The sequence below is a fragment of the Pyxicephalus adspersus genome, chromosome 4 (genome assembly GCF_032062135.1).
Source record: "Pyxicephalus adspersus chromosome 4, UCB_Pads_2.0, whole genome shotgun sequence".
Classification (NCBI taxonomy): domain Eukaryota; kingdom Metazoa; phylum Chordata; class Amphibia; order Anura; family Pyxicephalidae; genus Pyxicephalus; species Pyxicephalus adspersus.
In genome coordinates this window covers 53,000,456-53,015,970 of record NC_092861.1, presented here as the reverse complement: position 1 = coordinate 53,015,970, position 15,515 = coordinate 53,000,456, and the positions used below count along the sequence as shown (strand labels likewise).

The 15,515-nt window shown below is 36.6% G+C and overlaps 1 protein-coding gene across 1 annotated transcript in view; it reads left to right on the top strand.

The window, feature by feature from the left end:
* MCF2L2 (MCF.2 cell line derived transforming sequence-like 2) overlaps positions 1–15,515 on the top strand; it is a gene marked incomplete in the record, with an annotated part of 134,440 nt that overhangs the window by 37,212 nt on the left and 81,713 nt on the right. Inside the window, 3 exon segments of the mRNA XM_072408165.1 lie at positions 2,236–2,360; positions 9,821–9,935; positions 14,271–14,390. Coding sequence (XP_072264266.1) covers positions 2,236–2,360; positions 9,821–9,935; positions 14,271–14,390 — 360 coding nt within the window.

The window sequence follows — 15,515 nt, the reverse complement described above, 5'->3', positions numbered from 1 at the left end:
ACACACACACACACACACACAAATATTTACTATTCACAATACACAAGTGTTCCTTCATAATTTGTTATACACAACTAAAAAATATAAATCATATTTTCATTATGAAAACAAAATCGCTAAAAACTGCTAATGAATTACCCATTTGACTAGCTTTGTACTCCTGTATTGTTTAACTGTACCTGTGCACAAACCAGTCAATATGAATCAGGTATATATTGTTTCAGCACACGAATGCCCATTTACACAGTCACATCAACCAGCCTTCCAGGACACTTTACCGATTGTAACAGTTTGATCAGTCTATTACATTAAGCTAATTCTGCTTGCTATGGACAGTGGAAGCTTTCCCATATCAGAATTTTAACTACACTCTTTAAAGGCTGTTTATTCTAGATACTACTGCATATGGCGTATATGGCACATATGGTATATATTTGCATTTTACCCAAGCAACTAGTCAAAGAATATTTATCTGAACTACCAGCTGAATAGTTTTGGAAAAACCTAAACCTAAATCTGATTGCTAACTTTTATTTAGCTACATAATAAGTCAAATATATGGATCATCAATACATATTATGAATTACTTTTCATATTTTATCAGTGTGTATTTGTTTTACACATACATGCAATATTTTTAATAACTAAATAGGCTGCTGTTGGTCTTAGAATTTGTAGATGCACATACCATGATTATGGATGATCAGTTTACTACTGTAATAGGATGGCCAATATTATGTTTTTAGAATAGCTTGACTTTTTACATGGTTGTTAGTTAATTTTGGCAAACTGGTAAATTAGGAAGTAAAGAAAAGGGAATATTAGGCTGTTCAAAATACTAGCAGTGTGGAGCTCAATCGGTGAGGTCAATAATTCTGTGACAATAATGGCCCCTATTAAGTAGAGCAGCAAATGTTACACATGCTGGTCATAGTGCATTTCTCTCTGAAAGAAGGAAAATGGGAAACTAAACCTGCAAGATGTATAAGAAAACAGAAAACTGCAATTCAAATTTATAGAAGAATAGCCAAAATGGTAAAAACTCAGCCAATGATCACATCCAGGATGATCAAAGGTCTAAAATTACCTAAGAGTAGTGTTTCAATTAGAAGACGCCTATGTGAAGCCAAACAATCTGCAAGAAGCCCCCGCAAAGTCTCATAAAATGACATGTGCTGAAGAGGTTACAATTTGCCAAAAAATACATTGACTGGTCTAAAGAGAAACGATGCAACATTTTGTGGACTGATATAAGCAAGATTGGTCTTTTTGGGTTTAGAGGCCTCAGACAGTTTATCAGATGACCCCTAAACACTGGATTCAAGCCAGAGTACGCTGTGAAGATAGTGAAGCATAGAAGTGCAAGCATCATGATATGAGGATGTTTCTCATACTATGGTGTTGGGCCTAATTATCACATACCAGGGATCATGCATCAGTTTGAATACATCAAAATACTTGAAGAGGTCGTGTTGCTTTATGCCGGAAGAGGACTTGTTGGTTTTGGTTCCAGACCAAGAAGATTGACGTTATGGAGTGGCCAGCCCAATCCCCTCAAACTTGTGGGGGTGACATCAAAAATGCTGTTTCTGAAGCAAAACCAAATAATTGCAGAAGAATTGTGGAATGTAGTCCAATCATCCTGGGCTGGAATATCCGTTAACAAGTGACAGAAGTTGGTCCACTCCATACAACACAGAATATTAGTTTAGTGATTCAAAGAAAAGCAAAATCCTGAAATATGTTTCAGTTTATTCAGGGAATGTTTGAGTTTGTAAAGACAAATGCAGATACTGCATCTTCCTTTTCTTCATTTTCGGTAAAGGAATAACACAAACTTGATAAATTTGTTATGTGTTCCTAATGCATTTACGTGTATAGAAATAAAAGCTAATATAAGGATTTTAAGCTTTAATCACTTTTTTAAACATACTGCTATTATTCTGAACATATTATAAAAGTGCATCACAATTATAATATGTTTATTTATTTTTTTTCTTTTGTAGCTGTAGACTTTCAGGGTTTAATATAAAAAAAAAAAAGAATTAAAAGTGTATAAACACTCAACAGGCACACAATTCTCTCACTCAACACAGTTTTTGTAATAAATTTCTACTCCTGAATATTGCAAGTATACTGTAATCCAAATAGACCTTTCCATTGCACTTACTATATAGACAATGTATAACCCAAAGTAAGTAACCCCTTTGTAACAATGTGATATTTATCTTCCAGGATGATTTAAAGTTAGCTGTGCAACAAGGTGGGACTTTGCTGACATGTATAAAGGAGCCAGTGTCCAAAGACCCAGGCTGCAAGCTGACACCGGATGAGCTAGAGAACATGGCCACTGTTGAAAGGTTTGTAAAAGGCACATAAGTCTGGTTCCTTAGCCTCTGTAAGTTTAGTACTAAGATGACAAGTTGCTGTGTGGGATCCAGGAAAAAGTTTGGCAGAAAAACATTTAGAAAGCAAAGTAAAGTAAATGGTGCTAAAAAAATTAACGTGCCAACAAACCTAAACTACAAATTAGTGTATAATAAAAGTAGTTAGGTAAATTTTTATGACATGTTTAAGTTAAATAGGTGTCCGTGCTCTAAAAGAAAAATAAATCCATGCTTGTGATTTCTCTTTATAGCAGAAAACATAGGAGGTCCTCCTTCTAGTGATATAGCTTCTGAAGCAACTGCTACTAAATCCTATAATGTGTGTGTATGATGGTGGGACTTGCATGAGAAAATTATTATTTATATATTTATATTTTATTATTTATATAGGATAGTTTATTGGCAGGAAATTAGTACCCCCTTTCCACTGCAAGGGTAACAGCCTTTTTTTTCTCTAGGGAGTTATGCTTTTGGAGTAAACATACCTCACTCCCCACTTCTGCAGCTGATAGTGCTGTTTAACTTTGGGACAAATCCACCAAATATGAATAAGGATTCCTGACTGCAAGTGCACAGCTTTTTTTTTTTCTTTAAATGTTCATTTTTATTAAGGTTTTTAACATATACATATATACAACAAAGCAGGATCACAGAGAAAAAAAATAAAACATATATTAAACAATAAGAGAAAGGTAGGCGCAAAATACAGAATGATATCAAAACATGAAAACAAACATGAAATAAATACAAAACCACAGGTACAAAACAAAATTACAAATACACCTGTGTTTTTCTAACCCTTCGTATCGATTTTATCAATACACAACCAGTACTTTTCCAGCATCAAGTAAAAAAAATGAGCATTCTCAAATAAAACGCCTTTGCAAAAATTAAATTAAAAAAAAAAAGAAAGAAAGGAAAAAGAAGAAAAGACGAGAACAGAAAAAAATCCAAGATCTCACTAGGTAAACAACTAGTGCAGCCAAGCGTATTTAAGGTTCCGATGAGCAACTATACAATACCGGTAGCAGTTGCTTGATCCCATGGGGCCCAACTTTCCTCAAATTTCTGCAGTTTGTTATTGAGCCTAGCAGATAAATGCTCTATCAGCCGAATATCCCCTACACAAGTCCTCAATTCTGCAACAGAGGGCGGAGTGGGTGATTTCCAATGTACCGAGATGAAGCATCTGGCCGCCATAAGAACATGCGCCAAAAGAGCTATCCTCGATTTAGAAAGTTTGGTAATGGGGACATTCAGCAAATGGATCACCGGATCTAAACTAATAGAGGTTTCCAGTATTTTAATGAGCAAAGCATTTACCCCTCTCCAGTAAGGCACTATCTTCGAACAGTTCCAAAAAATATGAAACAGGGCGCCTACTTGAGAATCACACCTGCAGCAACTATTACTGAAAGATGGATATATGCAATGAGGCCTGTCTGGAGTATAGTACATACAGCTGCATAAGAATTTTATATACATTTTCCCTATACAACGTACATACCGAACTCCTATGAGCTTTACCCCAAATAACCTGCCACAGCTCCGGAGGGAGTTCCCTACCCAGAATGGACTCCTATTTAGTCATATAGGCATGCTTGACTAAAGGTATCGCAGGTTTAGTAGTCAATATCCGGTAAATCTCTGAGATCAGCCCTCTGAGAGATGGACCACCTACACATACACATTCAAACAACATGGGGGTTGAAAAGATAAAGTCTCCAGTGACAGCCCGGCCAAAATTACAGATTTGTAAGTAGCTGTATATGGTCGATGTAGGTAGTTCAAATTTGGATTGTAGATCCGCAAAGGGCAATAACTTCCTGGTGACTGGATTAGGAATATGTCCAAAACAGAAAATCTTTTTAGAAACCCAGGAAAAAATCATATGCCTAGTCAAGCTATCTGGGATTTGGGTATAAGTTAGTAAGGATTTGGGAGAGGCAAGACAGAACTTTTCTTTACTACAAATCCAAATTCATCTAGTGAACTGCCAATAGGGATGATTCAGGTATATAGTGCAGGAATCCCCACAACATCGAGTTAGGATGTGCAGGTGCAAGCCAAAGTTTCTCTTTCTACGTTCATCTGTTGTAAGCCCATAAAGTTTTCCATGAAGCAATCATGAAGATGAAAGGCTAAAAACTATTTGTAAAAATCTGGTACCCCTTAACTCCCCCTATTTTTCAAGGAACATAATACAGATTTGGGAAGACGGTAATGTTTATAATTCCAAATGAAGTTAAGTACTTTGGCTTGAATGTGCCCCAAGGCTGCACGTGGTACATTCACCAGTAAGGTTTCAAAATGATACAGCAGGTTTAGTGGGACAGACATTTTATTAAGGGCAATACGCTCAAAGAAGGATATACGGAGAGTGCGCCATTTGCTCAGAAGTGATTTAATATCCTGGAATAATTGTGGATAATTCGCTTTATAGAGCAATTGGTATGAGGGGGTCAATTGAACTCTCAAATATCTCCAGCGATATGGGAAATTATCCTGTAATCTATCAGTCAGTGCCTGATCCAAATTAACCGGTAAAGCTTCTGTTTTTGTTTGATTGACCTTATATCCAGACAAAGTCCCATATTCATCTAACACCATATGGAGAGAGGGTAGCGTAATTAATGGATTAGTGAGGGTAAGTAGTACATCGTCTGCATACAAGGATATCTTGAAAGATTTTGACCGGACATTGACCCCTTTAATATCCGAGTGCTGCCTAATAGTCTGTGCCACCGGCTCTATGCATAAGGCTAATAATAGAGGCGATAACGGGCATACCCGATGGGTGCCATTATGTATGTTAATAGGCCTGGAAGTAAAGTGTGGAAACTTAACCACCGCTGTAGGGCATCTGTATAGAGCATGTAAAGCCTAAAGAAAAAAAACCCGGACACCATAATGAGAGAGAACACTAAACATAATAGCCAGCTAAGGCGATCAAACGGTTTTTCAGCATCAAGACTAAAGCTACGTACACACTTCCAATTATTATCGTTGGAAAACCAACGACGAACGATCCTGCACGATATCTACGAAGGATCGTATAGCACCGATCCTGTACAAGAGATAACGACACGATCGTTCGTAGATATTGTACACACAATAGATACGATCGTTTGAGCGATAGAGGAACTATGTGCACGACAGGAAAGTGAACGAACGTTCGTTCATTACGCATGCTCAGACCATGGACGATCAACGAACGATCGTACACACGAACGATGTTCAACGATCGTCGTCCAATCCGATCCGCCGGTCCGGTCGTTCGTTTCCAACGACTTTCCTCGTTCGTCGGCGTCGTTGGTTACTTTTTTTACGAATGATTTTTGCCCAATCGATCGTTCGTCATTCGTTCGTCGTTCGTTTTGAACGATAAAAATTGGAAGTGTGTACGCACCTTAAATAAGAGCGCCCATTGTTCCATCCTATTAAGCGCAATGATTATGTCTATTGTTCTTCTTGTGTTGTCTCCAGCCTGTCTGCAAGAGATAAAGCCCACCTGATCTTTATGTATAACCGAAGGGAGGTACATCCCAAGTCTAGTGGCGAGTATTCTCGTAAAAAATCTTTAAATATGAGATTAGTAGAGCTATAGAGCGATAGCTTGTTGGATCTGTCAGATCTTTACCTGGTTTTAAGAAAACTGATATATATATGAATGGAGTGTAGATTGTGGGAGTAACTCACCTTCCAGCACACTATTAAAAAGTGTGTGAAGGTGGGGAAGCAGTTGCTCTCGATAAGTCTTGTAGTATAAATACGGCAGCCCATCCGGACCAGGTGTTTTATTGGAAGGTAAGGATTTAATCGTTAGCTCGATTTCTTCTTGTGTGATTGGGCTGTTAAGTTGTTCGATCATTTCATTCTCGGCAGAGGAAGAGAGCACTTTGCAAAATAGGTATCTATGTGGGATTGTAACGTCTGACCTCCAGCCCTTTGGGATTCATGAAGTTTAGAGTATAGATCAGTATAATCATCTCCAAATATCTGTGCTATGACTTCAGGATCATATTAGAGAGTACCTAACTGATCCCTTACTGTAGGGGGGACTGCCTAAGCTACTCCTTCTCTAAGTTGACGAGCTAACAATGTATCTGCTTTGTTCCGGTTTTCATAAAACCTATGATGCAGGTATACCATAGCCTTTTCAATGCGATCAAGAATTACCTCCTTAATTTTGTTCCGTACATCAACAATTTTACGAAGAAGTATGACAGAGAGGGAGACCTGCATGGATTGTTCTAAATCCCTGAGGTCAGAGGTCAAGTGGAAATTAAGTGCCTCTTTGTTCTGTTTAAGTCTTGAGGACTCTTTAATAAAGTGCCCCCTTATCACAGCCTTATGAGCCTCCCACAATGTTGAGGTCTGTGCCACTGAGCCTGGATTATCCATAAAGTACCTCTGAATTTCTACCAGAATAGTCTGTTTCAAGGGTTCATACTTTAAAAGATAATTGTTTAATCGTCAATGACATTTGCAGGGGGGGGGGGGGGTATATTGGCCAATTTTACTGTAGAAATAATGGGGGCATGGCCTGACCAAGAAATCACACCTATATTAGAGGAAACATCAACAATTTGGCAAAAAATAGTTTAAACAAGTATGTGTTTTATGAGGCAGAGAATAGAAAGTATATATTTGCCTTGCCGGATGCTGTACCCTCCATGCATCATACAGGGCATTATTATTCATCAGTTTACGAACGCGCCCTGAAAGGCTATGCAAAGGGTATGCATGGGTGTATGTGTAAGATTAAAATCTCCTGCCATAAAACATATTGCTGTGGAAAAGAGGCTGATTGAAAATACTCCCACTTTGAAAAGTATTGCCACTCCAGCAGATTTCTTGCATTTAGTGGGGGACATATAAATTTGGGAATAATGGCGTTTCGCAAATGTGAAACTACCAGAGGCATCTAGATGCGTTTCCTGAAGAAATGCAATATCTGCTGCCGTCGCAATTCCTGCAGCATTAATCGGCGAAGTGCACAGCTTTTAAATTAAAAACTCAGAGTTTTATTGCAGCAATCACAGCACTGAATATATGCATTACAGTGTTGCCACTTATTTTGAATAGCACTTCACTGCAAATGCAGTAGAGAGAAATGCAACTGTCCTTCAAGGTTCCACAACACATAGATGTGAATATCCTGTGAATTGATCATTTCAATCACCCAGTGATTTTTTGCCCTTTAACCCAGTTGCTTTTAAAAATATACACTCTATGGATAAATAGATACTGTAATTAGCTGTCATGTTTATCAAGCCAATTTGCTCAATACACCCTTTTAGTTGCAGTATTATGTAGAGCATTGCTCTGTTTTTATATCAAATATTATAGAGCTTCCACCTAATCATTCAAACATCGGGACTAAAATCCAGAGATCTTCAACCTTCATTTCCAGCCTTACTAAGTTTAAGTTTTTTGAAGTTTTGAAAAAATTGGATGAATTAATACTTCTTTATTTTTTTCTGTGCTGTCTGTGAATTAGAAATCTCACCTCCATCCTGTCCCTCAGACAGCTTGTGACAGCAGGTCAAAGAATGAAACAAAAGATTGTGAACAGAACAGGTTTCCGACAGGAATAACAAACTACAAGGCTCCTACACATCAGAATGTATCGAACAGTGTGTTATTGCAGTGTTTATCCTAACTTCCTATTTAGAAATGATTTAAAATGTGACCAACAGAGACACAATTAATAACAGAGGTTAAATGCCCACTCAACTCTGTCAAAAGAAAGTTGTTGTTGAGCTTTTAGCATTTATACTATCCTCTTCAGTTACTGTTTTCCCATTATTACACCCTATCCTTGCTGCATCTTTTTGAATTCATTCTTCCCTATCACAATTTTTGACATTCAAACTTCTAATTTTGGTCAGTAGTTTGGATTGTACATGGTTCCTAGACCAAAAAAACACATTATGACCAGAGTAAGACAAGCATCAGTTCTATAATTTTGTTTGTTAACAAAAGAAATATTTCAAACTAGCAACCTTTTAGAATCTTTTTTTTTTTTTTTGTCAAAAGTGAGTATACGTGGCAGATTTGTAAACGGTCTTCTATTCATGTATCAGTAATCCAATTCTTCTGGCTTCTTTTTCAAAGGAGCTATTATGCCATATTTCAAGTCACCTGTCCTCAGCAAAAGCAGCACCGTTTTATAGAATATAATCCTTCTTATCTGGATACCTGAAACTCGTAACTTTTCAAAGACAACATTGAAGAGGAGATATGAGAGGACAACACCCCTTCTTTGCTCTTGTATGGTTTTAAAAGGTTTAAAAAGATATGAATAGGTTCAGACAGAGCATCCTACCTTGGCCATAGTCTGCTTAAAAATAATTTTTCTTTAAGTAATCTTTATAATTAAAATCCTAATTACATTTCTGGTTTCTTTTATTGGTTGCTATTAATTCATTTTGGGCAAAATTATTGGTATCTATTAAATAAGCCTGTATTTCGTATTACAAACATAATTGTAGGTGCACTGAGGGTCAGACATAAAATAAAGAATTAATTTGAAGTGTTTTTTTTTTTGTTATAACATACTAAATTTTTAAACAAGGAAAAGTAAACAAGAGGTGTGGACAGCATTAAAAACCTAGCAGAAGGTGTATCCTTTCCCTACACTATGAAAAAACAAAATAAAGAAGTTTTGCTTAGGTGTGTTTGGGACATCATGTTGTCCTCATCACTACCCATCCCCATTCATAGATCCATCCCCATTGGTAGATTCATTAGATCTATCCAATCCAACATCCAACCTTTTGTTGTACCAGAGGAAGAGAGTTGGATTAGCTAAGAATGAAAGGGTGGATGAGACACTATCCATGAAGACAGAAGCAGCTTGCTAGTAAGCCGTACAAACGGCCCAAATAACAGAACAAGATTGACCCCTAACCCATCCCATACACTAAAATGGAGTTTGCCTCTAAGTTCAGGTCCCAATAATTTTAGTGTAAATTGGTAAGTATTATTGGAACTAACATTGTGCAGCTGTGCTCATCTATATGTGCTACCTATCCACATAGCATTTCTTGCTTTTTAATTTCCTGGTAATAGACTGAGGGTAGTACAATTGCTTGCCGCCTTTTTCCTGTGAATACAAGTCCTTTCTCTTCATATAGACAAAAGTTTACACAGTAATGCAGGTATTCTGGGAACTTTAGTATGTCACAACTTTGGCTGTCACAGTATTTGCCATGTTCAGTTTTGGGTTTAGATGGGCTTTAAATATCCAGTGTGATACTTTAGTAAAATAAAGTACCACACAGAGGAAGAACTCCTGCTTGAAGCAAGCAAAAGCCCGTCAACACAACCTGTTAATGTCATTCAGTTTACATGTATCAAACTGATATGGGTTGATTTTCGTTGTTGAGCACACATGAATCCTAGAAATTTGTCTTTGCTTTCTCTAGGTTACTGGCCCAGCTGGATGAAACAGAAAAGGCTTTTGATCAGTTCTGGAGCCGTCATCAGCTCAAATTAGAACAATGTTTGCAGCTGCGACACTTTGAGCATGATTTCAGGGAGGTATGTTATCACAGTTGACATGACATTTTGTGCGTATTTTGTATATTCTATGTGTGAGTGCCATCATGGGTGGTTACTACATGTTTAAAAAATGCTGACCAGGTAGGATTGGGGATGTAGCTATACTATAAGCTGTGATTATAATGTACAGTATGTACTGTATAAAATTGTAAGTTATTCATTGGTCATATCACTTTATTTACTATGTTTTGCATATTATTAGCACTATATAAAGTTATTGCAAGGCTATATAAATAAATGTACGTCTATAGCTTTGTCATGCAAGACCATAGGTCACACGAATAGGCAGTTAGTTACAGTATGTAGCAGAAATTTTAAGTCTCTTTTTTTTTTAGCACTGATGTTCAGATCAGTATGCATCAGCAGAATGTTTCAGCCAAGCTAAGACTGAAGCCAGAGGAAAAAAAAAGTGGTTAGGGGATTATTTTAGGAAGTACCATATTTTTCAGACCATAACATGCACCCGACCATAAGACTCAACCAGGTTTTAGAGGAGGAAAACAAGAAAAAAAATATTCTGAACCAAGTTGTGTAAAGAAATATTGAGAGAGAGAGAACATTGCACTACAATGACTGCCCTCTTTGCCTCCATCCCCACTCCTACACGGAACCTTCTCACATTGAAAGACATCCCCAGTATCGCTGCTAGCAAGTGCGTACGATCTGGCTGCAGAATGGAGCGGCCATGCTGCAGGGGGAATGCCAGGCTAGATGGAACTGCAGCCACCTGCCAGGCCCCACTTGGAAGCGTGGGCGAGATTGCTGTGCAGCAGTATTTGGACCATAAGACACATTCTCATTTTCCCCTCACTTTTGGGGAAAAAAGTGCGCCTTATAGTCTGAAAAATACGGAATATAACAATATAAGTATTCTCTTTATGATTTTTAGTAACCAGAAACCGCAAAGAATGACACTGGTACAAAAAGCTGTCCTTCGTTAACTAGCATCTCAGCTAGTTAGTGTGTGGTGGATATCTATATATTTTGATTGTGCCTAACTCTGGTTTATATAAAGGTAATTAAATAAGAGTTTAATAAGCACAAATATAAAAAATTATAATTTGTAGTACAAGTTTACATACAAAATTATGAAAGAATTATATCCTTTTTACCCCTAAGTCATAATGTTCTCTTATGATCTATACAGGATTTGATCAATTTTCACACAAAGTTACAAAAAACAATTCAAACCTTTTCTCTGTATGTCACAATAGTTTCTTGCAATACATACAAAGTTTTGTTTAGGCTTGCTGTGGCACTATACAGGTTTCAGCTAATATTAAACAAATATACATCACCACAAAATGGTTAAGTAGGTATGAACCCATTCATATCAACCGTAGTTCCCTACGCGTTTCACCATAGTGGGCTTCCTCAGGGGTAGTGATAGGTCAATAAAAAGTTCTCTATGTATACATACGGGGTTTAGGCGATCTAAATTTACAAATATAAATGTAAGGGTTCAATACACTGCAATGTTCAACATTACAAAAATCATTTAATTCATCCAATTTCATTCAAAAAGTAGAATTATTTTAGAAAGTAACACCAATAGTATATTAATTTCGTGAAATAGAAACAGATAAAACTAACTTTTAGAAAGATATACTACATACATAGATCATATATAAGTAATGGATCAAATCATAGAGTTACCAAATATATTTAAAGTAGGAATAATTATAATGATCAAACTTACATAATTCAAAATATGGCTTAATCCTGGAGGAAAAGTGAAGTAAACCTCAGAATAGAGATGATCTATTGAAAAGTTCAGAGGAAATAGGGTAGTGTAGTAGAATCCCCTATATAAGTATAGTCTCTACAATTTAAGAAGAAGTAAACTTGTACTACAAATTATAGTTTCTATATTTGCGCTGAAAACTCTATCTTTCTCTGTCTTTTATTTACCGAGCTTCTATAAATGTTAACGCATGATGCAGCTCCATATGCCACATGTATATACAAATATATGAGTCATTTGCCACTTACCTGAAGGATCTGTACTGTTCATTTTTAAGGTTGTTTATTTTATTTAATTTTTTCTTGCATATGATGAATCTTTTTTCCTGCACATGATGAGGTCATCTTCTCTTCTTATAGCAGAAACTGATGAAATTGAAGAAATTAATTGTTAGGGTTTACATATATTTTTAGGATATACAAGGTAAATGCAATTTAGCATTTTATTTACACCAACTATCATCTCAATCTCAACATTATTTTTAAAAAAGCCTCCTTGTTTAACAGTAGGACAATTTTAGCACAGTCAACTAATAAACCTTATATTGGAAAATACTTTTCAATGCAACTTTTTCTCTGCTCAAGGGGAGGGTCAGGCTTCTGCTGGCCAGGCAGCCACTTGGTCACTCTTACTGCAGCATTGGGTCTTAATGAACCAGCCTTTGCACATTGGACATTGGCAGCTTGATTGATAATGAATCACTCATTGCTGCTTCTATTCATTAGGCTACTGTGAGTAGTTGCCACATGTAGATGTAGAACCTTTCCCAATTCAGTGGTTCAGTGGTTCACATGAGGAGGTGGTAACTGTACCACAACCTTACTGGCAGTCTGAACATAGCCTTACCTTGTTTATTTCAAGTTTCCCAATTTAAAATGTAAAAATGTCCTCATGCAATGGCCTTGATCTTCCTTGACGGTCTCTCTGGATACAGTCTGTAAATTTAGCTCATCCATTATTCATATATGAAACCCATGGATACCCAGGGCTGTTTGTAAAGTTTGGAAACAGATGGGCAGCTTTCTTCTACAAATGTTTTCTCTAGGATTTTACAATGATAATGCTATCACCACATTCTATAGGTATATCAGTACTTGGTCAAGTTTTATTGCAAATTTTTACATCCTTTCTAAAGGCAATTTTGGTGCACATTCTTAAATATTGTGAGCAGGTAACTGCTCAAATTAGGAGGTCTATTTATAAACAGTGTTGTCCCATTACTAACAGGGAGTTTTTTAATTATAGCAAAACCCCCTACTTAGTAATCTTTTTTAAACACATTGACATAGCTTTTTACCAATAAAGTCACACATTCAGGTTTCTTTACTATATTTACACAAGCCCGAGTTGTAATAAGAAATGATTAACCTCTTTTCTGTAGGGTGAGCACAAACCACAAGTATGTTACCCTGTGCAATTAAAAATCTTTTTTGAAGATGCCTGTTATTTGATTTCTCAGACTTAAATTTAATTCTGGTTCTGTCGGTCTGGGATAAACCAGACATGAGCCATCTGCATGCCACCAAACTGACCAGTTCACCAAGTTTTTACATATGCAAGTATACAAAAAAGCAGGGTCACAAAGAAAAAAAAGCAAATAAAACATATATTAAAAATAAGAAAAGGGTAGGCATAAATACAGAATGATGTCAAAACATGAAAACATCATGAATTGCATACAAAACCACAAGAACAAAACAAGATTCCAAATACACCTGTGTTTTTCTAACCCTTCGTATCGATTATATCAATACACAATCAGTACTTATCTAGCATCAAGTAAAAGAAGTGAGCATTCTTAAATAAGCGGCTTTGCAAAAATCAAAATCCTCCAGATTTTTAAAAACTCTTCCTCTCCTCCTATTAGACAGTGGCTCAACAGAGTTAATATTATGTATTATATATTATAGGACATGTAGGAGGATGATTGGCTCTCAGACTTAAAGATCTTAGAAATTTAGACTCCTTTAGACATAGTTCTATTGGATTCAATACAGCTCCAATGAGGTGTTCAGAGGAACTGAGGCCCAGAGAGGCACCCTTCTAATGGTTTTGTTCTTCCTTCAATTCCCTTTAATCGGCTTTCCAGGCTCCAAAACCTTTCCATTTTATTAAAAAAATGTTTTTTATGACGGTGTTTTTGTTCTATATCCCAATAATCCCAAAGCAATGTTGTAAAAAACACCTCTTACTGTAGAAAAAATACCTGTCAATCTTCCATTCCATGCCAGTCAGGCATATGTGGAGTCAACAGCAGGTCTAAATCAGGAAGAATTGTGTGCTTATATGTTTGGAGTTTTACCACCTGTGCTGTGTGTACATTGTGGTGGTAGCATTCAATGTGATGAACTGGATGGGGTAGGAGTGGGCACAGCATTATGCAGGGTGTATGACACTAAACTCCTTGTATTAGCTGCTTTACCATTGAAAGGAAAACATGCAGAACATTTAGCTGAGTGTATTAAGTGATTTCAGTACCTGCTAATTTTGAACCAACATTCTCCTTTTCCAATCTTATAATACATGTAAATGAGCATTGGTCATTTAAAAATGTGTTTGATTTTCCATAGCTAAAGCTTTCTCTGGATGTACTTATGGATACTCAGGCTGCATTTAAAGACATTGGAGATAGTGTGGCACGTGTGGAACAACTTCTTAAGGAACTGAAGCAGCTGGAAGAGAAAGGACAGGTAACTGACCCATTCTGTACCATTATCATGATGCAAAGCATGACAATATGAATTTTACATATAGGACATTTTGGAACTGTTCAAAGAAATTATATAATTCTTTTACAGTATTATTCTGATATTTATTTTAATTGCATATTCCTTGGTGTTCATCCTCTACATATGTAGATGTGAATACTATGCTCTAGGTTGTGGGGTGTATGTTAGCATTGCAGCATTAGCCCAAAAAAGACTTTTGGTAAATAAAATAAACTAATACTAAATGACACAATGATGAACCTGCAAACATTGTTGTGTTGTAGTAAGTTGCAAGTTGAGAGTAAGTTGGCTGCGGCAGGGTGCAGGTATGAAGACACATCTAGGAGCTAGCCAGCCAACAAAATGTACAAGACTATAAAATCGCTGAGCCAGCCTCTGAATTTAAGAGGTAGATACTGACTCTGGATAATGCCTAATTAAATATGGCTCCATCCTTCTAGGTATGAAAGCAGATATAGGAATAATTTGACCTCTTTATACATGGAAGTGCTGTACTTACACATTACCTAGCTTTCGTATAATTGACTGTATATCTGATACTGGGCCCTCATTCCTAGCGTTGTAAAACCTAACCTATACCCAGTTGCTGTGTTTGTATTACAAATATTTTGTGTCTAAAGGCATTTAAGTGAATCAGTTTGCATGTAAACTGTGGTGTAGAAGCAACAGGGAATAATGTACCCTTTATTCGCCATCCTGTGTCCTGTGAAAGCCATGACCCCTGTCCCCAGGATGTTCAACATTCTATAAAAGAAGCAGTTTCTTTTGAAAACTTTTATTTTGCTTTTATTCTGCTAGCTACCTCTGGGTGCATCACGGTTCATGAACGGTACCAGTTTACCTGCACCTACTTTCTAACTGGGACAGGGCTGTTTAGGATTGCATTAATCAAGGCTGCTCTGTATCTTAGTTTCTATTGTCATTCATGGAGCAAGCAATGACTATCAAATCTTTGTTTAAGAAGATTTCTGTGCCTATTTTCAATTATAAGCAATGAAAAAAACTGAAGACATTTCTTCTTATACCTTGTTTACTATTCAAAACTCAATAAAAAGTATTGAAACAGAAAACTTATGTTCTTCTCTT